At 37.0% G+C, this 9,595-nt stretch overlaps 1 protein-coding gene across 1 annotated transcript; it reads right to left on the reverse strand.

Moving 5' to 3' along the window:
* Nucleotides 1-508: 508 nt before the first annotated feature.
* LOC106781386 (uncharacterized) lies at nucleotides 509-4,458 on the reverse strand. Its single transcript, XM_014729229.2, has 2 exons — nucleotides 3,484-4,458; nucleotides 509-616 (listed from the first exon to the last, which is right to left on the reverse strand). The coding sequence occupies exons 1-2, from the start codon at nucleotides 4,456-4,458 to the stop codon at nucleotides 509-511; spliced, it is 1,083 nt and encodes a 360-aa protein (XP_014584715.2).
* Nucleotides 4,459-9,595: the final 5,137 nt, after the last annotated feature.

The raw sequence follows: 9,595 nt of genomic DNA on the forward strand, positions 1-9,595 counted from the left end.
CTCAGCAAAAAGAGGTGGATTGGCAGCAGATGTTAGCTTAGGGCTAATCTTCTTCTTCAAAAAAACCAAAAAAACAAAAAAAAACCCCAAAATTACAAAGGCATACAGCAACCTGAGTGCTTATTTTGGTAGTAGAAACAGTCACTTGTTTCTACTCCCAAGTTCCTCCTTGTTTAGAGCACATTGAGGAGAAGCTGGAAAAAGATACCATAAGTGAGCACCAGATCTATGGCATGTACCTGATATATGTTCATTGATTGGTTAGATACCAAGGGGTCTAACTGGCACCAGGGCCCTCCTTTTGGGTGTGCAACCTGTGCATAGGGCCTCCACTCCCAGAAGGACCCCATGCTTGTTTTAATGCTTTGCTGTTGTCCTCTTAAAATTCATAGTAATGTTATCTTTGATCTGTGTTTTGTAAACAAAGACTGTAAATGAAGTGTGTGTTTGTGGGCTCAGGTCCACAGGCATGGAAGGTAATGTGGCACAAATAGGCCTTTTGTGTCGTCTAGGGCACATAGGGCTCCAACGTAGTCAGGCTAGGACCTGCGTCCGGATTGGTGCTGTTGATGGTGGGGGACAGCAGCAGCAGAAGCAGCAGCCCTGGTAGCAGGAGCTGTAGGGGCAGGAGAGAGCAGGGCCTCCCCACTGGGGAAGCACTGAGGCTCGCAGTGCGAGACGGGCTTGCCCGTGGTCAGTCCTTCAAGCAGTCCCTATGGGATTTACATCAATATTAACTCTGCAGCCTGAGTGCTGGGATGAGAGCTGCTCACACCCAGGCATTAAACTTTGGCAGTAAATTGTTACACAATAAAAGCGTACACATGGAATTGTAATAATGCATATATAAAGGAGTTAGAATTTTTCAAAGAGTTTGGAATTTCTGGTTTTGAAAACTGCTTAAATACCTAAAGGTTTAGCAATATAAATTACATTTAAAGATCATCCTATTCAACAGAAAATAAAACTATTTTCATATGAAGCTTTGGATGAACCAATTACTAAGGAGGAAGACTCTTTTTAAATTAATTTCCTTGTAATTGAATATACAGCGATAGAATGCATGAACAGGTGTTTTGAATTATGTACAAATCATGAAGCTACCTTCAGTTTATTGTACAACCCCCAGAAGTTCCAAAACTGTCAAAAGAGAAATTACAATACGATTGTCTAATGTACATTTAAAATTAAATTCAGAATTACACGAAACTGATTTGTATGATGAGTTAAACCTTTTGAAAAAAATTGTTTAATGAGAATCATCAACTCTAGTTGTACTAGAATTTGTATATGAATCCCAACACTGCCGCAGGCCATGAAATACTCTCATCAGCTCCGGTAACCGTTGCATCAGCAGGAAGAGCCTTCTCTAAATTTGAAATTATCAAAAATTATTTGCCATCTTTCGTTTGCCAAGAAAGACTGATGGTGCTTTCAGTTATGTTGATTGAAAATGAAGTTGCTAAAAATATAAAGTTTGATGACCTAATAAATAACTTTGTAGAGAACTGAGCCAGAAAAATCTTGTAATCAAGATACCACATTAATAAAGTATTAGTATTTGTTGTGTTATATAATATTATGATGCCAAAAATATTTTTTGCAGTTTGTAAATTTGTTCTTAATCGTTGCGATAGACAGAATAGTGTTCCCCGTTCAACACACACACCAGGGATGTCCAAGTCCTAATCCCCAGAACCGCTGAATATGTTACCTTACACGGTCAAAAAGACTTTGTAGTTGTGATTAAATTAAGGGTCTTGAGATGGGGAAAGTCACCTGGATTATCCAGGTGGGACCAGTGTAATCACAAGTGTTCTTAAAAGGGAAAGAAAGAGGAGGGAAAGTCAGAGAAGATGTGATGAGAGAAGCAGAGAGGAGAGACATGAAGGAGAGGGCAGGGAGAGTGAGAGAGGTTTGGAGATGCGATGCTGCTGGCTTTTTTTTTTTTTTTGAGGAAGATTAGCTCTGAGCTAACATCTGCCGCCAATCCTCCTCTTTTTGCTGAGGAAGACTGGCCCTGAGCTAACATCCGTGCCCATCTTCCTCCGCTTTCTATGTGGTACGCCTGCCACAGCATGGCTTGCCAAGCAGTGCTGTGTCCGCACTCAGGATCTAAAACAACGAGCCTGGCTGCGGAAGCAGAAGGTGCGCGCTTAACCGCTGCGCCACCGGTCTGGCCCCTACTGCTGGCTTTGAAAATGGAGGAAGGGGCCAGAAACCAAAGAATGCCTCTAGTAGTTGAAAAGGCAAAGAAATGAATTCTTGCCTAGAGCCTGCAGAAGGAATGCAGCCCTGCTGACATGTTGAATATAGGACTTGGGACCTCCAGGACTGGGAGATAATACACTTGTGTTGCTTTGAGCTACTACCTTTGTGGTAAGTTGTTACAGCAGTATTGGGAAATTAACACACCCATATATCACTATTACCCCTGTTAAATTTTATAAATAATGAAATACTTTTACAGGAAAAAAACTTTATATGTTAATACGTCTAATGGCACTTTTTCCACAAGGGGTTTGCATTTTCATTTTTCACCGGACCCCATAAATTATGTGCCTAGCCCTACCTTGGGAACATTCAGGGGGAACTGTGCAGCAAGCACTCTGAAGCTCAGGAGAGTGGTCTGGCCTCAACATAAAGATTTGGAAACCGTCAGCATGTTAGTTGTAACCTTGAAAACAGATCAGACCACCCAGAAAGAGTGAAAAGGATGGTGATCCTAAGCCCATCCATTCCTATTTCATACACACACAGAGTTTTCTTCTTTTGGTAATTTTCTGATATATGAATAGGGATAATGTTTTATACATACTTTTCATATACTGATGCTTTTACTTCTGTGAGATAAATTCCTAGGAGTAGGATGTCTGGCTCAAGGACATGCATATCAAAAATGAAATTGTAATTTCCATTTCCAGTAGCAATGGATGGCACTACTTATTGTTACTTTAATTTGCATTTCTTTAACTGTTAGTGAGCATGTTCTCAAACGTTTACCAAACATTTGCATTTGTTCTGCTGTGAATTGCTTGTTTTTCTATATGCTTTCTCTCCCTCTATCCATGCCTCTCGTTTTATTATTTTTAAGGGAATATCTACATACTGGCCAAGACTTCATATTGTCGGTTATTTTAATTTTAGCCATTCTAGTGGGTTTGAAGTGGTATCTGATTATAGTTTTAGTTTGCATTTCTCTGATGACTAATGACATTGAGCATCTTTTCATGTGCTTATTGGCCATTCCAAAATCTTCTCTTGTTAATGTGTTTTGAAGTTCTTTGATCATTTAAAAAATTATAGATATTAGGCCTTTTAGTCTCGTAAGTGTTTAAACTATATATGTATGTAGGTATATGTGTATTAACCTAGTAGATCAATTTGTTAAATTTGGTTAAGATATATTTTGCCATACAAAATCTTATTTTCTTCATTGTGTTAATATATACATACCATGAAATTTATCATTTTTAAGCATACGGTCCAGAAGCATTCAGTACACTCACATTCAGTACACTCACATTCAGTGCATTCACATTCAGTGCATTCACATTCAGTGCATTCACATTCAGTACACTCACATTCAGTGCACTCACATTCAGTACACTCACATTCAGTGCATTCACATTCAGTGCATTCACATTCAGTGCACTCACATTCAGTGCACTCACATTCAGTGCACTCACATTCAGTGCATTCACATTCAGTGCATTCACATTCAGTACACTCACATTCAGTGCATTCACATTCAGTGCATTCACATTCAGTACACACACATTCAGTGCACTCACATTCAGTACACTCACATTCAGTGCATTCACATTCAGTGCACTCACATTCAGTGCATTCACATTCAGTGCATTCACATTCAGTACACTCACATTCAGTGCATTCACATTCAGTGCATTCACATTCAGTACACACACATTCAGTGCACTCACATTCAGTGCACTCACATTCAGTGCACTCACATTCAGTACACACACATTCAGTGCACTCACATTCAGTGCACTCACATTCAGTGCATTCACATTCAGTGCATTCACATTCAGTACACACACATTCAGTGCACTCACATTCAGTACACTCACATTCAGTACACTCACATTCAGTGCATTCACATTCAGTACACTCACATTCAGTGCACTCACATTCAGTACACTCACATTCAGTACACTCACATTCAGTGCATTCACATTCAGTGCATTCACATTCAGTACACTCACATTCAGTGCATTCACATTCAGTGCATTCACATTCAGTACACTCACATTCAGTGCACTCACATTCAGTACACTCACATTCAGTACACTCACATTCAGTGCATTCACATTCAGTACACTCACATTCAGTACACTCACATTCAGTGCACTCACATTCAGTACACTCACATTCAGTGCATTCACATTGTTGTACAGCCATCATCACCTTATATTTCCAGAAGTTTTTCATCATCCCAACGAAACTCTGTACCTATTAAAAATAATTAAATTTTTAAATCATCAAATATGTTGGGCTTTTCTTTTCTAGCGTCTGTTCTTCTTGTCTTGGTTGACAAGGTTCCCTGTACATCTAGATTATACATGTGATTTCTTAGATTTTTTTGCACCACTTTTATTGTTTTATTTTTATATCTAAATTGTTAGTCCATTTAGAATTTATTTTTATACGTAGTGTGAGAAAGAGAACAAACTCCATTTTGTTCCAAGTAGAGTGCCCAATATACGTGCCAGTGCATACACTGAGTAAAGTGTCTTTTTCCCATTGTATTAAAATATCACCTTTGTCATAAATTATCATAAAGACTGGAATCAGTTTCTGGGCACTTTGCTCCACTGATCTAGTTGCTTATTTCTGTGCCAATATCATATTGTTTAGTTGCAGTTTAGTATCTAATAAATCAAATTCCACCTCACCATTCTCCTTCATGATTTTCCTGGATATTCTTAGATATGTATGTTCTTATATGGATTTTAATATTATTTTTATTTATTTATTTATTTATTTGGTGAGGAAGGTTAGCCCTGAGCTAACATCTGTGCCAATCTTCCTTTATTGTGTGTGTGGGACGCTGCCGTAGCATGGCTTGATGAGTGTGGCGCGTAGGTCCATGTCTGGGATCCAAACCCACAAACTCTGGGCTACCAAAGTGGAGGGTACAAACTTAACCACAGTGCCCCTGGGCTGGCCCCAATATTATTTTATTTTATTAAAACCACAAATCTATTGGAGTTCTACTAGGTATTATATTTATATATTATCTTTGAGAGAATTTACATTTTTATATTGTTATCTACCTATCCAAGAAAATGGTATGTCTTTCTATATTTTCAGATTGAATTTTATGCCCTTTAATAAAAATTTTGTAGTTTTTTTTTTAAAGATTTTAGTTTTCCTTTTTCTTCCAAAGCACCCCCGGTACGGTACATAGTTGTGTATTTTCAGTTGTGGGTCCTTCTAGTGTGGCATGTGGGATGCCGCCTCAGCATGGCCTGACGAGCAGTGCCGTGTCCGCACCCAGGATTCGAAGCAGCGTAGCCCTGGGCCGTGAAGCAGAGCGTGCAAACTCAACCACTTGGCCATGGGGCCAGCCCCAATATTTTATAGTTTTTTAATCTAGTTTCTGTACTTCTTATATTGAGTTTATTCCTAATGTTTATATGCATGCAATTGTCAATAAAACACTTTCTCCCATTTCCACTTGATTTCTTTTGCTCAGCTTCATGTCCGTGAGATTTATCCATGTTGCATGTATAAGTAGTTTGCTCATTTTGATTACTGAGTAGTATTCCTGTGTATTTAATATACTGTGAGTTATTTATCCATTCACCTATTGATGGACATTTGGCTAATAAGAATAAAACTCCTATGAACAACCTTTTAAAATTGTTCTTTGAAATAAATGTTTATACTTCTCTTTGCTAACCACTTGGCTGTGGAAGTTCCTCTAGGTGTGTGTTTAACTTTGTACGAAACTGCCAAACTTTTAAAAACTGGTTTGTACGATTTTATGCTCCCACCAGCAAGGTAGGATAACTCTATTTGCTCCACATCCAGGTCAGCGTTTCATACTGTTAGTCTTTTTAGTTTTAGCCATCCTAGTGGGTATGAAGTAGTATCTCATTGTGGTTTTAAATTGCATTTCCCTGATGACTAATGCCTTTGAACACTTTTTCATGTACTTACTGGCCATTATGTTTTCCTTTGGGAAGTGTGTGTTCAAAATCTTTTCCCAACTTTTTAACGTTAAGTTGTGTGTCTTTTTGTTATTGATTTGTTGGAGTTCTTTTGTCATTTGTATGTATTGAGAATATTTTCACCCACCCTGTGAGAGTTTATTTTCTTAACTGTACTTTGAAGAATAGATGTTTATAATTTTCAATAACGTCCAATTTAACATTGTTTTCCTTTGATGCTTTATGGCCTTTTATATTCTCGTTAAGTAATCTTTACTTCAAAGTTGTGAAAATATACATCCATTTTTTTCTAGAAGCATTATAGATTTAGCTTTTATATTTAAGACTATGATCCATCTCAAATTAATTTTTTAAAATTGAGATATAGTTTGCATACCATGATTCACCATTTTAAACTGTACAATTCAATGGATTTTAATATATTCACATGGTTGTGCAACCATTACTACTATCTAATTGCAGAACATTTTCATCACCCCCAAAAGGACTCTGTACCCCTGGAAACCATTAATCTACTTTTTGTCTCTATGAATTCGTCTATTCTGGACATTTCATATAAATAGAGTCCTACAATATCTGACCTTTGTGTCTGGCTTCTTCTATTTAGCATAATGTTTTCAAAGTTAACCCATGTTTTAACATGTATCAGTACTTGATTCTTTTTTATGACACAATAATATTGCATTGTATGGGCATACCACATTTTGTTTGTCCAGCAGTTAATGGACATGTAAGTTGTTTACACTCTCTAGCTATTATGAATAATGCTTCTGTGAACATTTTTGTACAAGTTTCAGTATACGCATATGTTTTCCATTCTCTTGGGTGTATACTTAGGTGTGGAATTTCTGGATCCCACAACTGTATGTTTAACCTCTCTGCGTTGCCATAGTCCTTTTGTCAAATATCAAAAAATTGTGTATGTGTGGGTTTCTTCCTGGGCTCTCTATTCTGTTCTGTTTTTTTTTTTTTTTTAATTTGTGGATCCTATGCCAGTAGCACACTGTCTTGATTATTGTAGTCTTAAAGTAAGTATTGAAATCAGATAGTGTGTGTTCTCCCATTTTGTTCTTTTATTTGAAGATTGTTTTGGCTATTCTATTACCTTTGCAATTCCATGTAAGTTTTAGAATCAGCTTGTTGGTTCCTTTCAAAAGGTCTGCTAGGATTTTGATTGTGATTACATTGGCCAAATTTGGGCAAAATAGACATCTTAATGATATTGTATTGTCCAATTTTTGAATTTGGTATATATCACCATTTATTTAGGTCTTTCTATCTTTCTCTTAGCAACGTTATGTCTTCCTTAAATATTTGAAGGAATTGACCAGTGAAACCACAAAACTCACTGGTCCTGAGCTTGGAGTTTTTTTTTTTTTTTTAAAGATTTAATTTTTTCCTTTTTCTCCCCAAAGCCCCCCCCGGTACATAGTTGTGTATTCTTCGTTGTGGGTTCTTCTAGTTGTGGCATGTGGGACGCTGCCTCAGCGTGGTCTGATGAGCAGTGCCATGTCCGCGCCCAGGATTCGAACCAACAAAACACTGGGCCGCCTGCAGCGGAGCACGCGAACTTAACCACTCGGCCACGGGGCCAGCCCCCTGAGCTTGGAGTTTTTGCTGTGAGGAGTTTACTTTGTTAAAATCGGCTTTGTTGAAGCATAGTTTATGATAAAACATCTATTTTAACTGCATAGTTCAATGAGTTTGACAAATAATGTCCTCTGCAAACAGAATTTTACTTCTTCCTTTTTGATCTCTGTGCATTTTATTTCATCTTCTTACCTAATACACTGGCTAGAACCTTCAGTGCAATGTTGAATAGAAGAGGTAAGAGCAGATATTCTTGCCATTTCCTTGATCTGATGTGGAAAGCATTCAGTGTTTCACTGTTAGTATGATGTTTACTGTAGAATTTTTGCAGAAGCCCTGTGTCAATTTAAAGAAGTTTTCCTCTATTCTTAGTTTTGAGTGTTTTTTATTTACCTTTCATCATGGATAAGATTTGAATTTTATCAAATGCTTTTTGATATCTATTGGGTTAATCATATAGTTCTTCTTTGTTATTCTCTTCATATAGTGCATTACCATGAATGACTTTTAAATGTGAAATCTACCTTGCATTCCTGGGACAAACCTTATTTGATCATAATATATTAACATTTTTATCTGTTGCTGGGTTTGATTTGCTGAAGTTTTGTACATCTATAAGGGATATTACTATGTAGTTTTCTTGTAATGTCTTTGGCTGACATCAGGGCTATGACGGCTCATTAAATGAGGTGAGAATGTTTTCTTCTGTTTTCTGGCTGAAATTATTAAAGACTGAAAATTCTAATTTTGGGCAAGGATGTGGGGCCCCTGGAACCCTTATATATTGCTGGTGTGAGTTTAAATTTTTTCAATCACTGTGCAAAACTGTTTGCCAGTATCTACCAGAGCTTGACATACACCTGTACTATAACCCAGCACTTTAACTCCTAGCTATACACTCAAGAGAAATGAGTGCTGATGTCCACCAAAAGGTCTGTTTAAGAATGTTCGTAGAAGCTTTGTTTATAAGGGCAAAAACTGGAAGCAACCTGCATATTCATCAAGAAGAGAATGGAGAAATAACTTATGGTATACTCATACAGTGGAATTTCACAGAGCAATAAAGAGAGCAAACTACTAATACGTTAATATGGATGCATCAGAAACATAATGTTGAATCAGAGAAGCCAGACCAAAAGAGTACATACTGCGATTCCATTAATTTAAAGTTCAAGTACTGACAAAACTAATGGATGGGTTTAGAAATCATATTAACAATCAGCTCTGCGTAGAGGTGGATTCGGATTCTGAAAGGGCCATGAAGGATTCTCTTGAGTGATGGTAACATTCTATATCTCCCCCTGGGTGTTGCTTACACAGGTGTTACATATGTGAAAATTCGTAAAGCTGTGCATTTAGGATTTAGGTGGGTTACTGTATGTGATTTGTATTTCTAATGGAATAAAACATTAATCCTGCTTGGAACTCAGTGAGCCAAACTTTATTGTTCTTTAATTAGGGGAAATTTTTCCTCTATTATTTGCTTAATTATTGCCCGTCATGCATGTGTTTTTGGTTCCTCCTAAAATTTCTTTTATTCATGGATTAGGTATTCTGGATACATTTGTTTTCTAAGTCCTTTTTGTACTTTTCTTCTGTTTTTGAAAGATTTCCTATACTCTTCTAGGCCTCTAATTTTTTGTCTAGACAAGTGATCAGCTTTTCCTTCAATTTATCTGAACTTGTCTTCTTCAATTTAACTGAATTTTAAATTGAAATATACATTTTTTAGTCCTGGAAGTCTTTTCAATATTTGTAATTGAATTTTCTTAACTGCACATGTTTTATTTTAAGTAATGAGTTTT

The sequence above is a fragment of the Equus caballus genome, chromosome X (assembly GCF_041296265.1).
Source record: "Equus caballus isolate H_3958 breed thoroughbred chromosome X, TB-T2T, whole genome shotgun sequence".
NCBI lineage: Eukaryota > Metazoa > Chordata > Mammalia > Perissodactyla > Equidae > Equus > Equus caballus.

Bases quoted from the DNA above. Each gene is read 5' to 3' on its own strand.
- LOC106781386 (XM_014729229.2), bottom strand. From the start codon at position 4,458: ATGATGAAAAACTTCTGGAAATATAAGGTGATGATGGCTGTACAACAA. The intron at 617-3,483 runs GTATGCTTAAAA...CTGCCCCTACAG, and splicing joins GTACTGAATGCTTCTGGACC to CTCCTGCTACCAGGGCTGCT.